Here is a 20,540-nt window from a genome sequence, read left to right as displayed (position 1 = left end):
CCCAAGAATCGCATCAGACGCAGGTGATGCAATTCCTTCAGGATTTGGCATCCCGTTTTGAACAGGTTCAGGCCTCATTAGGACCCCCAGTTCAACAACCTCAACCGCTATCTGCGACTGCACCTATCGCACCAGTCGCATCCACGCATTCATTAGTACTGCCAGCTCCGTCCCGTTTCTCTGGGGACTCCAAGGCCTGCAGGGGCTTCCTCAGCCAATGCACAATTCATTTTGAACTTCTGCCCCAAAACTTCCTGTCCGATCGGGCAAAAGTCGCATATATCATATCCCTCCTGTCCGGCGAGGCGTTAGCCTGGGCCGCTCCTCTGTGGGAACTGAATGATCCAGTGGTTTCTAACCTGTCTGATTTCTTGAAACTTTTTCGGAATATCTTCGAGGAACCGGGTCGTGTCTCCTCAGCGGCTAGCGCTCTTTTACGTCTCCGTCAAGAGTCCGCTTCTGTGGGACAGTATGCTCTTCAGTTCCGTATCCTCACAGCTGAATTGAGCTGGAATAATGAGGCCCTAGTTGCAACCTTTTTACATGGCCTCTCTGATAGAGTGAAGGATGAATTAGCAGGAAGATCCCTTCCTGCTGATCTGGATAGTGTCATCACCTTGTGTAACCAGATCGATATTCGCTTTCAGGAGAGGGCCCTGGAAAAAAGACGCCAGCACTCCCCGTTCTTTAGGCAGCCTGAGTCCCCAGTCCCTTCTCCTCGATCCGAGGAGCACCCCCTGCCTACCGAGGAACCTATGCAGTTGGGCTGGACTAAGTTATCTCCCGAAGAACGCGCTAGGCGCAGAACTCTGGGCCTATGCCTCTATTGTGGGGCCAAAGGTCATTTCCGTGACACTTGTTCTCTTCGTCCGGAAAAACGCTCAGGGCTAATACATCTGGAAGGTGGAGTATTAGACCCTGAAATATCACCTTCACCTTCTCGTTTTCTCCTTTCTGTGTTGCTTCATGTCGGTGCTTCCTCTCGTTCGGTCTCAGCACATCTGGATTCCGGAGCCGCTGCCAATTTCATGGATTGGGAAACTGCATCCTCCATGAGACTTACCCTTTTGCCCCTTACAACACCATTGGTGGTCTTGGCGATTGATGGCACGGTCCTCCCAGAGGGCCCTATCCGCTTCCAGACTATTCCTGTTAAGATGTCAGTAGGGACGCTCCACCAGGAGTGGATTTCCTTCCTTGTCTTACCTAAGGCTTCATCTCCTATCATATTAGGTCTTCCTTGGTTTCGGCTCCATTCTCCACACGTTGACTGGTCTTCTGGACAGATCCTGGCTTGGGGTTCCTCCTGTTCCTCTTCCTGCCTACTCAAGGGTACCCCAAAGGAGAGACTTCCTGTTTCCACCATCCCAGTATCTTCTGCTTTTCCTGCTGTATATAGCGATCCCTGCGATACGTCCTGCAATAGTCGGACTGGAGCAGTCTCTAGGTCATGTGGTACTCTGGATGAGGAGCCCACCTATGAACCTGAGTCGATCATTCACTCCAGTTCGCATAACCATTTACCTTTGCCTGTCCCTAATCTCCCTTGGACACACAGCCAGGTTAACTTGTCTGCAAGCTCCAGAGTCGCTATGCCTTGTGATGCGATGGTTGCTACATCTGACTATACTAATCAGTCGGCCTCCACACCACTTATGCCAGTCCAGCCCATGCCCTATGAGCTTCCTGCTTCTTGTTCAGGACCTTCTGTGACCCAGTCTCACCCTACTACTACTATGTCCGTTCAAACCCATTTAAGAGGCTCAATCCATCCTTTGGATAGAATACCTCATTCGGCCAAGAGGGGTTTTCAATCTTTTTCTCTGGGTTCTGTTTGTGTTTCTGCTATCCAGCTTAAATCTTGTGACATGTCACCCTCTAACCAACCTGACCTCAGGGATCCACTGTCCTCTGCCCAGTTTGGTGGTCCTGTGATGGATGCCCAACTCAACTTTAAGGGTTTGGGGGTCCCTGCTCAGACTCCTGATCTTCTCATGCCCTTACCCATTCCTAAAAAGCCTTTAGTCCTCAAGTCCTCTCGTCCTCTCCCTACCTCTGCTTTGGTTTCTGAGGATAATCTAAAATACGAGGTTAGTCAAGTTTTGGATTCCCGGCTCCGTAAAGGCATTCTTCAATACCTCGTACTTTGGAAAGGGTTGGGTTCTGAGGAGAGGTCTTGGATCACTGCATCTGAGGTCTTTGCTCCCTGTCTGTTAAGGAGGTTCCATCTGGAGTTTCCCTTTAAGCCTGGACCCAGGCAGGGAAGGGGGAGGCCTCGTAAGAGGGAGGGTACTGTCATGGTTATGCAGTGATCTTCCTGTGTTTGCTTACCTTCCCTCATGTCTTCAGACTAAGAAGCCAGCTACTTCCACCTGGTGGTTTTTATAACCTCTCCTCTAAGCATGGCTCCACCCCAGGCTCTATCAGGGAGCCTATATAAACCTGTGCACTGCAGGGCTCAGTGCTGATCAACCATTGTGTATTCCTTTGTGTATTAGCTTCCTGTTTCCTGTTGTGTGCTCTGCTACTGATTTCCGTTACCGACCTTGGCGTGTTCTGACCATCCCTGCTTGCCTGTGACCCTGACCTATTGGCGTGTACCCGACTATTCTGTTCTGCTTGTGGCCCCAACTTTGGCTTTGTCCCTCACCATCCCTATCCTCTTGTTCCCTACTGTGGGTGTGAGCTGGGGGACCCTGGGGGTCGCGACCTGGAGCCAGTTGCAGCCAAGACCATCTTCACCACTCGAAGCTCTGGTGAACACCAGCTGGCTCTTAGACTCCGCGCCCCGGGGAATCTTACGCTCTTACCCCAGTGGGATCTGTCCCCCATCTGCAGCAGTCAGCCGTAGGGTCCACTACCTTGCGGTGCACTCCGGATCCCTACGGGGTGCACCTGTCACCTCGCCTCTAGGTGACCTGACACTATGTTTTGACTACGTTCACTCTGTTTACCTTTTTTTATGATTATTAAACAAGTGAGATTTAACTTTCCTTCTGTCTCAGTCTGATTTATGGTTTCTGACAGTAGATGAAGGCCATGAATTCAGAAGATGCAGTCAATCCACTTGTTGGTAATATTTTTTCCAGATTGGATGAGAAGGATCACCGCATGGATCAGTTTACCATAGCATTACAAACACTCCTGAGTCACAAGGCTCACCTAGAATCTCCCACTGTGGCTGGTCCGATACAACCTGTGTTGCAGGCCATTCCTGCTGCTGCTCCAGTCTCTATGCAGGCACCCACCTCGAGTATTACCTCTATAAGAGACATGTCTGGTTCCTTTCCGCTTCCCCAGCGATTTGGGGGCAATCCAGTCCAATGCAGAAGGTATCTCAACCAGATATACTTTGAGATTCTACCCCAGACGTTTCCCACAGACAGACGCAAAGTAGGTTTTGTGATAGCATTGCTTTCTGAGAGAGCCTTGGCCTGGGCAAACCCTCTATGGGTTACCCTGGGTTTGTGGCTTCATTTAAAAGGGTATTTGACATTTCTGCATGCTCTGCTTCTGCTGCCAAATGCCTCATGTCCATCAGAGTACGAGAACTGTTGCCGATTATGCCACTGAATTCCGTACTCTGGCAGCAGAGGTTGCTTGGAACAATGAGGCCCTTGTGGCTGCTTTTTCTCATGGTCTCTCGGATTCCAAAGAGGAGTGAGCAGGCCGAGATATACCCATTGAGCTGGAGAAGTTGATCATGTTTGCCATCCTCATTGACTCAACTCAGAGAAAGACTCTCTTTTAAGGACCGCTTGTGGAAACCTCCTGTATATTTGTCTCCAAGCTTTGCAGTCCCACCCTTGCCTCCCTCACCTCCCATGCCTCCCTCACCTCCCATGCCTCCAGGTACCGAGTCGGTCAGTGCAGATGAATTTGTGCACTTGGGCTTAACGCATCTCTCTGTGGATGAGAGAAACCTTAGGAGGAGGGAGAGATTGTGCCTTTATTGTGGCCAGGCAGGTCACTTTTTGAAGTCTTGTTCTACCCGTCCAGGGAACGCCAAGTCACATACAGACCTTAGGTGGCTTTGTTTCGTCCCCAGTTCCAGAAGGATAAGCCCCTGGTTTTGGTTATCCTTTCTTAGGCTGAGTCTTCCATCAAGACACAGGCTCTAATCAACTCTGGGGCTGTAGGCCTGTTCATTGATGCTGCCTTTGTATCGAAGCACTCGATTTCACTGCAGCTGCATCACACTCCACTTGCCATTGAGGCTTAAGATGGGAGATCTCTACAGCCTGCCCATGTGACTCATGAGACTGTTCAGTTGTCCATGGCCATAGGGGCTCTTCACTATAAGATAATCCAATTCCAAGTTATTTCCTCACCTAAGTTTTCGCTGGTTATTGGTTATCCTTGGTTACAGAGGCACAACCCCTCTTTTGATTAGCTCTGTGCTGAGGTTTTCTCCTGGTCACCACAATGCAGTATAACATGATTCCTGAAGGTAGCCAAGGTCCTGTGCACTTCTCTCTCCTCGCTGCCTTACAAGGTCAAGCCGGTAGTTTGCCTCCACACCGGTCGTATGATTGCGCAATTGACCTTCAACCTGGTGCCATACCCCCTCGTGGCTGGGTTTACCCTTTGTCGGTCTTGGAGGATAAGGCCATAGAAGAGTTTGTTGTAGACACACTGAGGTTTCATCCACAAATCCTTGCCTCCTGCTGGTGCTGTTTTATACTTTGTGAACAAGAGTGGTGAAATGAGACCTTGTATTGATTATAGGGGGTCTCAATCGTTTCGCGATTAAGAATGCCTATTCAATTACGGAGTTATTTGACCGCCTCAAGGGAGCAACGGTTTTCACAAAGCTTGATTTGAGAGGGGCATACAATTTTGTGAGGATTAAGGAGAGCAACGAGTGGAAAACTTTGTTTAATACCAGAACATGCCATTATGAGTACCTCATAATGACTTTTGGCCTTTGTAATGCCCCGGCAGTTTTCCAGGAATTTATTAATGATGTCCTCCGAGATTTGTTGCAGTTATGTGTGGTGGTTTATATCGAGGATATCCTCATTTTCCAAGTCCTTGGAAAGCCACCACAAAGATGTCTGTCTTGGGCTTCAGAAACTAAGAGAGAACAATCTCTATAATAAATTGGAGAAGTGTGAATTCCATTCCATCGTGAACAGGTTAAATGTAATTTCCACTGCTGGTTTTTCGATGGACCAAGAGAAACATTCAGCAGTCCTACAGTGGCCCTGACCCTTGGGTTTATGTTCTCTGCAGCGTTTTCTTGGCTTTGCCAACTATTATCGGAAGTTTAGTCGTAACTTCTCGTCTCTGGTCAAGCTCCTGACTGATATGACCAGAAAGGACGGTAAGCCACAGTGTTGGTCTCTGGAGTCCATTAAGGCCTTTGAGAGTCTCAAGGGCTGCCTTTGTTTCTGCTCCTGTGTTTGCACATCCTGATCCTACGTTACCTTTTATCCTTGAAGTTGAAGCTTCTGAGATCTATATGTGGTTTGAAGTTTATTTTGGCAGGTTGATGCACCTTTAATTCCACTCTGATGCTGGATTTTCACCTTGTAGCGTCATTTCCGGCAGTGGTTGTCTTTGATGTGGTTGGTGCTTCCGGTTCTGGCTTTTTACACGTCACTTCCGGGTCGCCCCCACTATCACAGCATCACTTCAAGTGTGTCCCTCCCTCTGCGGACGTCATTTCCGGCGCGATCACGGCTCACCATTTGGTGCTCATTAAGCGTCCTCACCCCCTTCTTTTGGTGCCAAAGTGGCTCATAGACAGGAAGGTGGGGGGGGGGGTTATATAAACAAGTTGGTTAGGGTTTTCATTTATGGACCAGCATAGGAAGGGCAGAAACACATTGTGGAACTTCTGGTTTAAGGTAACTTCATCTATCCCTATAGTATTTTCTTAAATCATCTTAAAGTGTTGGAATAATTAAATAGTGATTGGATTATTTATTTTTCTGATTCAAGGGTCATACCCTGACCTTATGAAATTTCAGAAACCAATCCATTTCATCTTTTACAACTTTATCTATATATTCTGGGATTTGAAGTTATCAATCAAGTTGAAGCCTGGAATATATCAAAGAATCCTATCTGTGGGGAAACAACCATAGATCATTTCCCCCTTATGGGTTATAATGACATTCATTTGGAGATTTCTCATATTCCCAGGTTTAATTGGTCTTATCACTCTCCCTTTCAGCTGGACCATAAAAACGGTTGTATTTAGAGTTACATCCCCCTCTATGGTTATACCCGATGATCTGATTCTTTATACCCCTATGACTCTGGAGACTCAATAAACATACAAATAGCTTTTTGAATATACAAGGTAATTTACGTGACCTTATAGGAGTTGTTTGTGCAATGCATTTTGCCATTTCTTGACTGTCCAAATCTGTATTTGTCTGTTGTATATTTGTCATGTATTTTGATGGTTTATTTTGTTAGAGAGAATTTTTAGAACAAAAAAATATATATTTACAGTGTATACTGTGCCTGATATCAAAAATTCTCCTGAAGAAGCCAATAACCAAGACAAAACATGTAAAGATAAAATCAGTTTGCACTGTTAAATGAACTGTAATTTCAAATACTCATCTTTGGATGTTTTTTTATTTTATTTTTCTAATAAATTTATATTTTTCTATTAATAACTTTTTTTGTAAATGTGCACCGTAAAAATAAAAAAATAAAATTTATTGAATTATATATCTTCTGAGACTGGAGTTGGCGTCCTTCTGTCACAATGTCACAATGTCCTACCTCTGAGAGCGCTATGCATTATGTAGCTACTTTTCCAAGAATCTGTCACCTGCGGAGTGCAATTGCGAGATTGGTGACAGAGAGCGGTTAGCCCTGAAGGGATGGAGACATCTCTTCGAAGGCACCACTGTGCCAGTTCTCATTCTTACTGACCATAAGAATCTCACATTTTTGTCTGAGGCTAAACACCCCAGAAGGGCACGATGGGCTCTTTTCTTGTCTAGTTTCAATTACATTGTCTCATTCTTACTAAGAATGTAAGGGCTAACACTTTGTCACAACAATTTTCCTCCACTTCCAAGATGGAGTTGGTTCCGGTTCCTCTGATTCCTCCTAATCGTATTCTGGCAATGGTTTGCACCAGTCTCACTTCTCCTTTGGGTGACAAAATTCTTGCTGCTCATGCTCCACCTGAGAAACCTTGTGACCGCTGCTTTGTCCCAGAGAGTCTCTGTACTGCCATGCTCCCAAGGCTGCTGGCCACCCTTGGAAGAATCAACTCTTTTGGGAAATTTCCCAACAATTCTGGTGGCCTAGTCTATGTGCTGATGTAACTGCCTTCGTAGCTGCCTGTTCTGTGTATACTCAGAGTAAGACTCCATGACACCTTCCAGTGGGCCTCCTACAACCCATACCCAATGGAGAGAGGCCCTAGACCAACCTGTCTATAGATTTCATTGTGGAGTTGGTGAGCCTTTTGTGCACAGTTGGGAATTCAGCTTGCTTTCTCCTCTGTGCATCACCCACAGTCTAATGGGGTTGCAGAATGAGCCAATCAGTCCTTGGAGCGATTCTTTCGTTGTTATATGTCGCAACATCAAAACAACTGGTCAGACCTCTTACCGTGGGTGGAGTTTGCTCACAATAGTGCCTTGAATTCTGCTTCCTGATTGTCCCTGTTTATGGCGAACTATGGTTTCCAACCTTCCATGTTACCTTACTCACTTGTTTTGCAGACTATTACTGCGTTAGGGGAGTATCTCCGTGGTCTTTACTCCACTTGGGCACTAGTCCAGGAGGCTTTGCAACATACTAATGATCGGTACAGATTCCATGCTGACTGCAGACGCCTGCCTGTGCCTTCCTACCAGGTTGGGGACAGGGTCTGGCTGTCATCTCGCAACCTCCGACTTTGTGTTACCTCTCTGAAGTTCACACCGTGGTTTATTGGGGCTCTCCGTATTCTTCGCAGGACTAACCCAGTGGCTTACGCATTAGACCTTCCTTCTAATATGCGTTTGTCAAATGTATGTCATGTCTCCTTATTAAAACCTTTGGTCTGTAGCCGCTTTACCACCTCATGCCTCGTGCTCACCCTGTACAAGCTGAGAAGCATGAGGAGTATGAAGTACAGTCCACTGTTGACTCCCATAGGTTCTGTGGGAACATACAGTACCTGGTGCAATGGAAAGGGTACGATCCAGAGGAACTCCTTCATGATTTCCATAGACATTTTCGCCTAAAGGCCTGGTGGTCCTCTGAGGGGGAGAGGTCATTGGGGGCGGGGGGGTACTGTCAGGCCTGCTCTCAGCCCTTCCTTCTCTGAGCTGGTCACTCAGCTGTCGGCTAATTGCCAGCTCCTATCTCTCCACAGTGACTCACCTGTTGATGATATCCTGCTCGTCAGTCCTGTCTACTTAAGCCGTCCAGCCCAGATGATCTCTGCCTTCGCCTTGGTCACATCACGCTCTCCTGTGTTCCTGTTAAAGACTTGCTTGGCTGGCATTCCTTCTGGCTCCAGATCCTGCTTGTAGTTCTACTACTCTCCCCTCTGGCTTCCTGATGTTTTGTATTGTCTGACGATGCATTCAAGTTCCTAAACTCTGGCTATGTTTTGACTAGGTTTACCTTATTTTATTATTATTAAACAAGTGAGATTTAACGGTAGTTCTGTCTCAGTCTCATGGTTTCTGACAATACCACCCTCAAACTAACGGACAGAGAGAACAAACCAGACACTGGAAAAATAGGATTTTTTTGTACTCACCGTAAAATCCTTTTCTCTGTAATTCATCGACCGACACAGCTCCTCTCTGTAACAAAATGGGTTGTCAGCCTTATCACTGGAGATTACTAGGCAAAGTTGTAACACAACACTTCAGAACTTTTAGTTCCGCCCAGAGGGCAGTTCCTAGGCTACAACCCCCACAGCCTGCCCTAGCAGACTCAGTACATCAACAAGCAGTATAACGTAAAGATAAAAGGAGGGGTGGGTGCTGTGTTGGTACAGAGAAAAGGATTTTACGGTGAGTACAAAAAATCCTATTTTCTCTTATATTCACCCACCAACACAGCTCCTCTCTGTAACAAAATGGGACGTCCCCAAGCAGTGCCAAACGAGGGGTGGGAAAACAGCATAAAAACTTCACCCACCATGGAAAGTGGGAGTTAGTGAACTAAACCCACAAAAAAACAGCAGTGTGTGGAAAAACACTACCATATAACCGGGTATCCTCAACAGGAGTGATCCGCAAGACCGCAACATTGCGGAAGTAATGCAACAGTGCATAAACACAACAGTACTGAGTTTTTATCGAAAAACCAGGAAAAACAAAGCTTGCATATCCAATTGCAACTACACGGCCGCCTGCAAAACGTTGCGGTCAAAACAGATGCACTGACGTCTACCTTGTAGAACTTGGTAAACGTATGGACAGACGACCAGGTCGCCGCCTTACACACCTGAGAGACCGACGCTTGGTGTCAGAAGGCCCAAGACGTTCCGATTGCCCTTGTAGAGCGGGCCGTGACCAGAAAGGGGGGCACCTGCCCCTTCAAGGCGTAGGCTTGTACTACAATCTGTCTGATCCACCTGGAAATGGTGGCCGATGAGACCCGCCATACCCTTCTTTGGACCAGCCACCGAAACTAACAGTGAGTCTGACTTCCGAAAGGGAGCCGTGGCAGACAAATACATCTTCAGAGCCCTAACCACGGCGAGAGCGTGAAGGGCAACCTCTTTGGGGTGCTTCGGCTTAGAACACAAAGATGGTAATACAATGTCCTCATTGATATGAAAAGCCGAGACCACCTTCGGTAGAAAGGGCAGTTGCGGACGCAACACCATCTTATCCCTGTGGATGAACAGATAAGGCGACTTGCAGGACAAGGCTGCTAATTCCGAAACCCTCCTGGCCAATGTGATGGCCACTAGAAAGACCACTTTCTGGGAAAGAGTCAACAAGGGAATCTCCCTGATATTTTCAAACGGCGGTTTTTGAAGCGCCGTCAATACCAGGTTCAAATCCCATGGGGGTAACAGGGGGCGCACCGGAGGGACTACATGTCGTACACCCTGAACGAAGGTACCCACTAAGGAGTGCGATGCCAGGGCTCATTGAAAAAAAAAAAAAAAGACAGCCAGGGCTGAGATCTGCCCCTTGATGGTGCTCAATGCCAATCTCTACTCCTCGCTAAAGAAACAGCAGGATCCTTGCTATGGAAAAGGAACGCGGATGCCAACCATTCTCCTCACACATGGAGATATAAGCCTTCCAGGTACGATGGTATATCTTCCTAGAAGACGATTTTCGTGCCCTCAACATAGTTGGAATCACAGAGTTCGACAGACCCCGGTTCCTCAACACCTGGCTCTCAACAGCCATGCCGTTAAAACCAGCAATGGTAAAGCAGGATGAAAAATCGGACCTTGAGATAGGAGGTCCTCCCACAACGGCAGTAGCCAGGGAGCTGCGTACCAGGGATGCTGAGGCCAATCTGGGGCAACCAGTATTACTAGGATCCCCTCGGCTTCCACTCTGCGAATCTCTCGTCCTGGACATGAATCTTGCCACCTTCCGATTGAGACGGGAGGCCAATAGATCCACATCTGGTGTTCTCCACTTCAGGCACAGCAGCCGGAATGTCTCCGGATGCAATGCCCAGTCTCCTGGGTCCAGCATCTGTCGACTCAGATAGTCCGCTTGCCAGTTTTCCATGTAAATGGCCAACAGGGCCGGAACATGTTGCTCTGCCCACCGAAGTACTCACCAACCATGTGTGGAGACACAGCCTGTTCGCTCTCAATTCGAGCAGATTGATCGCCAACTCAGATTCTACCTTCGACCAGAGGCCCTGAGTCGACTGAACCCCCATCACTCCACCCCAGCCAGATAGACTGGCGTCCGTAGTGACCACCGTCCATTTCAGAGGAAGGAACGATTTTCCAGACTGAATCACCGGGGACCTCAACCACCAGATCAGAGAGACTGGTTGGCTCACCTGGATCTGTCAATCCAGGGACAACTGAGACTTGTCCCATTTTAACAAGATCTCCTTCTGCAGTACTCTGATGTGGAACTGGGCGTAAGGTACTGCCTCAAAGGAGGGTACCATAAGTCCCAGTACTCGCATGCAAAACCAGAGCGACGACCACTTGCGGTTCATCAGTAGTTTGATCGGAGAGTCTGCAATTTGTCTGAAGGGAGAAAAACTCTCGCTTCCAACAGTAAACCTAGGTACTCCAGATGCTGGGTCGGCATAATCACCGACTTCTTTAGGTTCAACAGCCACCCAAATTCTTGCAGGGTCTGCATGGTGATCGCCATATCCTCCTCTAATTTTGAGGCGGAAGATGCTCTCAGGAGATCGTCCAGGTAGCTCACGATCGCGATCCCACGTTGTCTCAGCAACGCCAATACTGGAGCCAATACCTTGGTAAAGACTAGGGGGGCTGATGCCAGATCAAAAGGAAGAGCCACAAATTGGTAATGGGCTTCCCCGACTGCAAAACTCTGAAACTTTTGATGCTGAAGGCATATGGGTATGTGCAGGTACGCATCCTGGATGTCCTAGGACACCAAGGAGTCCCCTTGATGGAGTGCAGCGACTACTGAGTGAACTGATTCCATTCTGAACCTCTGCACTTTTACAAAGTGATTGAAGGCTTTCAAGTCCAAAATCGGACGTAAGCCTTCCTTCTTGGGAACCACAGATTTGAGTAGAATCCCTGGAAGCGCTCCGGCTCAGGAACTGGTACAATCACCCCTCGTTTCAGCAAGTCCCTTACCGCCCCCAACAGGGCCTCCCGGTGAACCGGGGATACAGGTATGCTGGAGGGGAAGAATCTGTTTGGCGGCCAAGAGAGGAACTCTATCTTGTAGCTTGTGGAAATCAGATCGCAGACCCATTGGTCGGATAACCGGGAGGACCACCGGGCTGCAAACTCCCGAAGGCAACCCCCCACCCGAGACATGGGTGGGGGCAAACCTTCATGCGGTAGCACTTGCATTCGCAGGCTTGTTAGGCTTGCGGTTCCAGGGACGTTTTTGACCGTCCATGGGCATCCTGTCAGCCTGGGGACCTTTTGTCGAAGCACCGGGCGAACGAAAAAGCCGCTTGTGAGCGGAAAAAGAGGGCCCTTGCCTATGGCGTGGCTCCTTAGCCTTCCTGGCCTGTGGGAGTAGAGTACTCTTACCACCAGTGGTATTTTTAATAATGTCATCTAAACGAGGCTCCAAAGAGCCGGTCGCCAAGGAAAGGAAGATCCGTCAGGGCTCTCTTGGATGCCTGGTCAGCAGACCAGCATTTTAGCCAAATCAGGCGCCTCAGCACCACAGCTGACACTGAAGCCCTGGATAAGAGAGGGAGAGTATCCAGGGCCACGTCACAGATGTACTTAAGGCCTTGCACTAGTTGGTCTGCTAGTTTCACGCAGACAGGGGAGGCCTGCTTCTCTCCCAATTCGCGGTGCAAAAGTTTTGCCCACTCAGTCTGTGACACAAGTGCGGGTGCCAGAACCGGTCGCACGGCTGACCCCACAACCGTAAACAAGGAACAAGCCATTGCCTCTGCCTTGCTGTCCGTGGGATCCTTGAATGCAGGAGTCCCCTCAACCGGGATCGTGGTTACTTTATTCAACCTAGATACTGGGGGTCCATGACCGGAGGAGCCAACCATTTCTTGAGAAGGCTTTCCTGAAAAGGGTAACGCACCGCCATGTATTTGAGGACCGAAAAGGTCCGTTTCGGGCGACCCCATTCCTTAAATTAAATTCCGTGAATTAACTTATCAAAATAAGTCAGATACGGGAACACCTTAGGTGAATGTGCTGGCTTGCGGGACCCAAAAGGGACCGGTACATCAGAAGAGGGATCCACTGGCTCCTAAATCTTCAGGGTATCATGCACAGCTGTGATAAGTTCTCCAACTAGCGCTTTGTCACGCACGGACCCAGACGGGGACTCATCTTCACTGTCCAAACGCTCCTGGTCAGCGTCATCTGACAAGACAGAGCAGGGGTCACCAGCCTCAGCAGGACCCGAGTCTGCGTCAGAGCTCTCCCCAGAGGACGGGGGGGGGGGGCGCTTTTTAGCACCTTTCTTCCCGCATACCGCCTCTTTCTTGGCAACAAACGAATTGAGGACCGCCGTAAGGGTGTCCATAGGGACCGTGCAGTCCGCAGGTGACCCAGTTGCCACTGCCTGGATTTCGGGGAAGAAACACCAGTTTCTGAAGCCATGCTGACCCTACCCTGTCTGCCACCCGAAGGGGACTCAGGACAGTGACAGTCCCACCCTCCTGCTGCCGCTGACTGAGGGGCTCTAACCCACTGGACTCACCACCCTGAGCAGTTCTGCGCTATATTACAGCAGTGCCAGTCGATCCCCAGCGCTCCCAGATGCAGAGGTAGCAAAACTGTGTCGGTGGCCAGCCAGTAGCATGATTGGTGAACGATCGGTGAGCGATCTGACACATGTGTCCTGAATCACAGGAAAAACCTCCCAGCGCTCTGTGATGACCAAACAGGAAGCTGAGGGCACAGGGGCTGCTGCTAGAGCACAAAAAACGCGGTGCAGCTACAAGAAACGCGGTGCAGCTACAAGAGAAAGGCCGCCAGTGTTCTAATAGAGAATCGCTAGGAAAATGGCCGCTTGAAGCCAGAAGCATGTCTGACCCTTGCCCACACTTAAAATGGCCACCGATCAGTGATATAAGAGGCATAGAGAAAGCATGTGGCAGACACAACGCTGCACCAACACAGGGGCAGACCACACAGGCATCCAACGGGACTAAACTGCAGGACCCAGGCACCTCATTACAGCTAAACCCCCAGGTGAGAGTCCAGGGCACACGCACCACTCAGTATCACGCCCCCATGTGAGGGGAGGAAGGAGGGGAGTTAGGGACAGGGGGGAGAAGAGATGGAGGTGAGGGGGCCCCGAATAGACCTCCTAGAGAATGCCCAGCTGCTCTACCCTGCCGAGACAGGGAGAGTTTGGCATACTGTGACGCAGACATCAGTAGCTCGGTCATATGTATGCCCCGGAGCATAAAGCTCACGACCACCTCTGGATCTGAGGTATGTTGTGGCCTGCCGAGCCGTAGCTGCGACCTGCACACGCTCGATGGCCGGACTGGGGAGACTACAAGGATAAGTGAACCAGCCTGTCACCCAGCCGGCTGTTGATAGAAGATCACAAGATCATTCATCTTGCGCAAAAAGCCAAGCTTCTGTATAAAAAAAACACGGACCTATGGGCCCGCAGGGTTCCTAGGTGCATCTCCTTCCCTAGGCAAAATAAAACTGAGTCTGCTAGGGCAGGCTGTGGGAGTTGTAGCCTAGGGACTGCCCCCTGGGTGGAAGTGTTCTGAAGTGTTGTGTTACAACTTTGCCTAGTAGTCTCCAGTGATAGGGCTGACAACCCATTTTGTTACAGAGAGGAGCTGTGTCGGTCGGTGAATATAAGAGAAAGTACATTTGGTCATGTTTCACGTCCCTTGTACAAAATGATTGGGCATCATGGTTTCCCCTGGCTGAATTTTCATATAATAATGTCAGCCATTCTGCCACAGGGCAGTCCCTATTTTTTGCAAATTATGGTTTCCATGTATCTTTTTTTACCTGATTTTGTTTGAGTCTTCAGTTCCAGCAGTACAGAATATAATGGAGTTCCTCAGACACAACAAGATCCTACAGGAAGCAGTGACAAAGGTGCAGATGGACAACAAGCAGGAGTTTGACAAGAGGAGAGGGGATCTGAATCCTCAAACAGGAAATCGAGTATGGCTAACCACTGCAAACCTCAGACTGGCATGCCCATTAAAGAAGCTGGTGCCCAAGTTTGTGGGTCCTTTTCCTGTAAAAAACTGAAATTAAACAAGATATCGTATGAACTGTCTTTGCCGGAATCATTTAGAATCCACCCAGTTTTTCAAGTGTCCCTGCTGAAACCTGAGATACAGGACCCCTTCCCTGGCAGAGGGTCGGGTCTATGAGGTGGAGGCCATTCTCAATTGCAGGAGAAGGAGAAACCAGTTGCAAAACCTCATAAAATGGTGGGGTTATGGTAAAGAAGAAAACTCCTGGGAACCCGAGGGAAATATCCATGCAAAGGAGCTTATACGGGATTTTCTTCATAGGCAACCACAGAGTGAGTGCCAAGTGGGCATCCAGAGCAATGTCTGATTGTACCTGGCTTTCCTGACTCCCCTGATTCTCTCCATTCTTGACCTCGGCTTGCTTGACCTTTCTTCAGTCTTACTCTCCAGATTCTCTGTCCTCTGCATGAACTTGACCATTCTTATTAATACCTCTGATGTACCTGATTCTTCTATATCTGACCTGGCTTGTCTGACTCTGCACCAGTCTGCTTCCTTTGCTACAGCTTCCATGTACCTGCATCCATGGTACCTGGCACCAGCAACCTACCTACATCTGCAGCACCCCTGTATTTGAGTGCCTGCATCCACAGCAACCAACTGCATCTCCACTAGCACTGCTAGTGGCTGCTACTGGTGTCCCCCTGCTACTGAGAACACCACAGGCACTCCTACCGCAACACGCTCTCGCAGCCGCTGTTGCAAACTCAGTGGTCCCTGAACCAGGGGAATATTGTACAGTCTTGTCAATATTCCCATCGCACACGTTCCTGGAAAGTATGGCTCTTAAAATGGTGGGTGCTGTAGCTATTACATTTGGGTCCTGGAAACAACAAGCAAGTGTTCATATTCCCCAGCACACCATGGATCAACAACTTCCATCAAAATGTTTATTTTATTGAGAGAGAGCACATCACAGAGATAAGTGCAATGTTTCTGAGTCGCACAGGACCCCTTCGTCGGGCATGTAATGCTTGACAAAACCCGCTGACAGCTGAGTCATCGGTTAAGAATGCAGCAGCCAGCTTCCCAGCCTGCTCTTTAACAACCAGCTATTTTTCACACAGAATTAAATTTTTTCAACCAATCCGAATTCTAATTGGGATGTGTTAGAAAACAAATAAACTAAACCAATTTCAATGCATGGAACAGATGTATCCGAATCTCAGAATAACCCAAAATTTGTCTGAATTTAGATTCAGACTAAAACAAATTGCAGATGTCTAGCGAATATATGGTGTTTCCGTTCATTCCTGAGCAGTTGTTCCTACAGGATGAGAGGCCCAAGTTATACAGCAAAGCTCTTTGGAAGAAGATTAATTTTCCCGAGCACCAGAGAACTTTCAGGCAACAAAATGAATATATTGAGGTGGATTTCCACCACCTGTACAGGTTTTAAAAAATGGCAAGGCACATTTACATGGACCCATTAGATTGTCAAGCCTGATGGATACTTCCTGGTTATACATAGGATTTGGATTACCCACCCTACACAGGTTAACCTGTGTCTTTGCTGTATCCTGGCTTTTATGTTTAAGAGCTGCAAGGTTATGTTGTTGCTACTGCCAAGTTTACTGTTGCACTATTGTCCTGTTCAACTGCCAAATGTATTGTCGCCCTGTTCTGCCAAATGTTGTGATGCCCAGTAAATGTAAAAGGTTGGGGTGTGTTATGCAGCCGGGACAGTATTCTTTGGAGGGATGGTGTTTAGGCAGGTAGTGGTTAACGGTGCTCCAGCCAGAAAGGTTGGAGTTAATTCTGTCTCCCAGATTTTTCTTGGTAGGTTTTCCTAGGTCAGACCCCCCCCCCCCCTCCTGGTCCTGTGTGCTATAAAAGAGATGGAGACCCAGACCCAGGGAGTTCTCTCCTGTTGCAGTTCTGCCTGTTCAGTTCTGACCCATCCTTTCTGGTCAGAACCATTCACTGCTGTTGCTGGAGCCTGTATTCCCACTGCGATGCCTAGGTCAGAAAGCCCTCTGCTTGGGAATATTGCTAGAACTTGCAGTCCTTCCTAAAGATACCATTCATGGACTCTGCCAAGAATGGACTTTTGGTATGCTGGGGCAGCGACAAACCTGGGTTAGGGACTAGGGATGTTAGGGAAATGACTACACTTTATTTCGGACTATTGTCTGTATATTTCATCATGTTACTTTATTTAACTAAAGCAATTGAAACTTTGCCTGGTCTGAAGTTACTCAAGGGGTGTAATGCAAGTATACAGCTCCGAGCACTAAACACATCAGGGTATGAAGATCGTGGTACAGGAGTTCATACAGTGTAAAGATACAGTAGTTACCAAGGGTAACAAAGGTCTCTCTAGCAGCCTGTCATTATTGTGTACATGTGACAGGTGAGAGAGCCTCTTGCTTCAAGGGAGATATTGGCACTTCTTCAGCAGCGTTCCGTCTCCCATAACAATGAAAGCAGATCTGCACTGCTGGGCCCTCATCCTGTACACAGGTATGGAAGAAGAAAAGAGAAGTGCACGCATGGAGTCTGTGCTAGGCGCACAGCGGGACCCCATACAGTTACTGGGAGAGAAACAGCGGTAATAAACTGTACAGGTAGATAGGGAAAGAGCTCTGTGTGTCCTTCCTAAATGCACAAGTGCGGGCATTGGTGGTAAAGCGCCGCTATTTTTAGTGGTGCTTTACCGTCGTTTTAGCGGGGGTCTTCGGCCATTAGCGGGGTGGTTTTAACCTCCGCTAGCGTCCGAAAAAGGGTTAAAACCGCCCGAAAAGCGCCGCTGCAGCGGCGCTTTGCCGGCGGTATAGCCGCACTGCCCCATTAATTTCAATGGGTAGGAGCAGTTTAGGAGCGGTGAATACACTGCTCCAAAGATGCGGCTAGCAGGACTTTTTTCACCGTCTTGCTAGCCCACCGCTCCAGTGTGAAAGCCCCTCGGGCTTTCACACTGCAGTGAAAGGGGCCGGTTTTTTCAGGCGCTACACAGGCGTTATTTTTAGCGCTGTAGCGTCTGAAAACCACCCCAGTGTGAAAGGGGCCTTTTTGTGTTTTATTTTTTTGTTGATGTGATCTGACTTTCTGTTTATATTATTTATGCCTGGTCCCATTGTATGTGGACACAAAGTCACCCCGTCTTGCTCATTCCCGAGATGGACTAGGGACTATACAGTATGGGACTTGAAGTGTGGATAGAGCAGTGCACATGACCTCAACTAACGTGCACTGCTTGTTCCAAACAAATGTAAGTGAAAGAGAAAAGGAGAGCTTCAGGAATTCAGAGGATGTTACAAGGAGGCATAATAAGATTTCCACTCATTAGAAATACAGTGAATAGCACCTCTACACTGACCTTTGCTTCTACAGCAGAACCTTACAGAATCTTACAGCACGATGATTTTAGAAAAAAGTTTAAAATGTTACTGTTTCTGTAAATAAATTAGAGTGAATTTACTTTTGATAATGAGATTTAAAGCTTGTAGCTAAAGCTTTAGAGCTTGGAGTTAAATACTACAGATGGTATTAGGTAATTGCATGGGAGAGAGGACAAAATGTGACCTCATGAAAGACTGACACCACCACCACCCCTACCTCCACTCTGCATTTCCTCACTTACCCGAGTGTTGTTCCTTTCTGCCTTAAGCTCAGCAATCTCTTCCTCTCGCTCAAGAAGCTGCTCGCGACACAGATTCAACTCTTTAGTGAGAGCCGCAAACTCCTGCAAAATAAAACACATGGCCTAAATATAACAGCCCAACAAAGCATAAAACAACAAAGCAAAGTGATTAGCTCTTTTAACAGGGCTTACATAGGTGTCACTCTCAGGGACACCCATCGCATTCCTTAAAATGAAAGACAATGTTCCTCTCTCCACTCTGCACACAATAATTGCTATGCTGTTAGTCCTCTAGCTGAAGTTGAAATGCCCACAGTCAGTAAAAAAAATAAAAAGGTATAAGGAGATACCGATGAAGGGGGGAAAAAAAACGTTTATTTTCTGCAAATGGCAGAAAGGTGAGAAAGGGATGTGAGATTGGCAGCAAGAGTACAGAGTACACTGATTACTTTGTGTAAACCAGGTCTCTGCAAGCCCCACAGAGGAATGAGTTTCAGCTTTGCTCAGACCCCCATGTATACATGCTTGCTTTGTGTAGCCAGGGACTTTGCAGTGCACTCTATTTAATATTAAGCTTTCTATGTCTTTTTTTCATTTTTTGTTTACTTCACTGACATTTATTAACCACTTGCTTACTGGGCACTTAACCGCTTCCTGCCCGCCCTATAGCCGAATGCCGGCCTTAGGGCGGGCGGCTTCCTACGCCTGGCCGTCCCTGGACGGCCTGGTGTTTACTTCCGCAATGCGCGCCGCCGCGGGCGCGCATCGCGGAAGTTCTGTGTTTGCCGTGTCCCCCGGGGACAGGCAAACACAGATCGCTGTAAACGGCCAATCACAGCGGCCGTTTACAGCGTGATCGGCGTGTCCAATGGGAGATGATCTCATATGTAAACATATGAGATCATCTCTCAGCGCCGCTCTCCCTCCTCACACAGACAGCGTGTGAGAGGGGAGAGAAGAACGGCTGCAGCAGCCGTCAGTGTAAAAAAGAAAAAAAAAAAAAAAAAAAGTAAAAAAAAAGTTTAATAAAAAGTGCCATCCTCCCCCAGAGCCACCCCCCCCCCCCAGTGCCATGCCCCCCCCCAGTGCCATCCTGCCCCAGTGCCATCCTGCCCCAGTGCCATCCGCCCCAGTGCCATCCGCCCCAGTGCCATCCTGCCCCAGTGCCATCCGCCCCAGTGCCATCCGCCCAGTGCAATCCACCCCACCCCAGTGCCACCTGCCCGCAGTGCTATCTGTCCCCAGTGCCACCTGTTGTCAGTGCCATTTGTCCCCAGTGCCATCTGTCATCAGTGCCACGTATAAGTGGCATCTGTCATCAGTGCCACGTGTTATTAGTGCCACATAGTGCCATCTGTCATCAGTGCCACGTATTAGTGCCATCTGTCATCAGTGCCACGTATCAGTGCCATTTGTCATCAGTGCCACCTGTCAGTGTCACGTGCCATCTGTTGTCAGTGTCACGTGTCATCAATGCCACTTATCAGTGCCATCTGTCATCAGTGTCACGTGTCATTGGTGCCACGTATTAGTGCCATCTGTCACCGGTGGCACGTATTAGTGCCACGTATTAGTGCCACATGTCATCAGTGCCACGTATTAGTGCCACGTGTCATCAGTGCCACATATTAGTGCCACGTGTCATCAGTGCCACGTATTAGTGCCACGTGTCATCAGTGCCACGTATTAGTGCCACGTGTCATCAGTGCCACATATTAGTGTCATCTGTCATCAGTGCCACGTGTCATCAGTGCCACGTATAAGTGTCATCATTGCCACGTATCAGTGCCATCTGTCATCAGTGTCACGTGTCATTGTCCTGGTATTTCAAAAGTGTAATAAGTAGTCAACAAGTTAGATGTGTAATTTATGCTCCTAGAACACGTGATGGCGCTCCCTGCATGTTGGGCCTCTCTATGTGGCCAGGCTGCGAAAAAGTCCCACACATGTGGTATTGTAATACTCAGGAGGAGTAGCAGAATTTTTTGGGGGGTGTCATTTGTGGTATACACATGCCACGTGAGAGAAATAACCTATTACAATGACAATTTTGTGGAGAAAAATAAAGAAAATGAAAAATCTTCATTTTGCAAAGAATTGTGGGAAAAAAATG

At 48.2% G+C, this 20,540-nt stretch overlaps 1 protein-coding gene across 2 annotated transcripts in view; it reads right to left on the bottom strand.

Annotated features, from left to right (window-relative positions):
* The window catches only part of PPFIA3 (PPFI scaffold protein A3), a gene marked incomplete at its 3' end in the record, with an annotated part of 942,579 nt that overhangs the window by 669,373 nt on the left and 252,666 nt on the right, over window positions 1-20,540 (bottom strand). For both annotated transcript variants that reach the window (XM_077467171.1, XM_077467170.1), the window contains 1 exon segment: window positions 18,428-18,529. In XM_077467171.1, coding sequence (XP_077323297.1) covers window positions 18,428-18,529 — 102 coding nt within the window.

Source organism: Lithobates pipiens, unplaced genomic scaffold (genome assembly GCF_037356315.1).
Source record: "Lithobates pipiens isolate NorthernLeopardFrog02 unplaced genomic scaffold, aLitPip1_a1.2 Scaffold_48, whole genome shotgun sequence".
NCBI classification, from domain to species: domain Eukaryota; kingdom Metazoa; phylum Chordata; class Amphibia; order Anura; family Ranidae; genus Lithobates; species Lithobates pipiens.
This window is presented reverse-complemented; position numbering and strand designations above follow the sequence as displayed.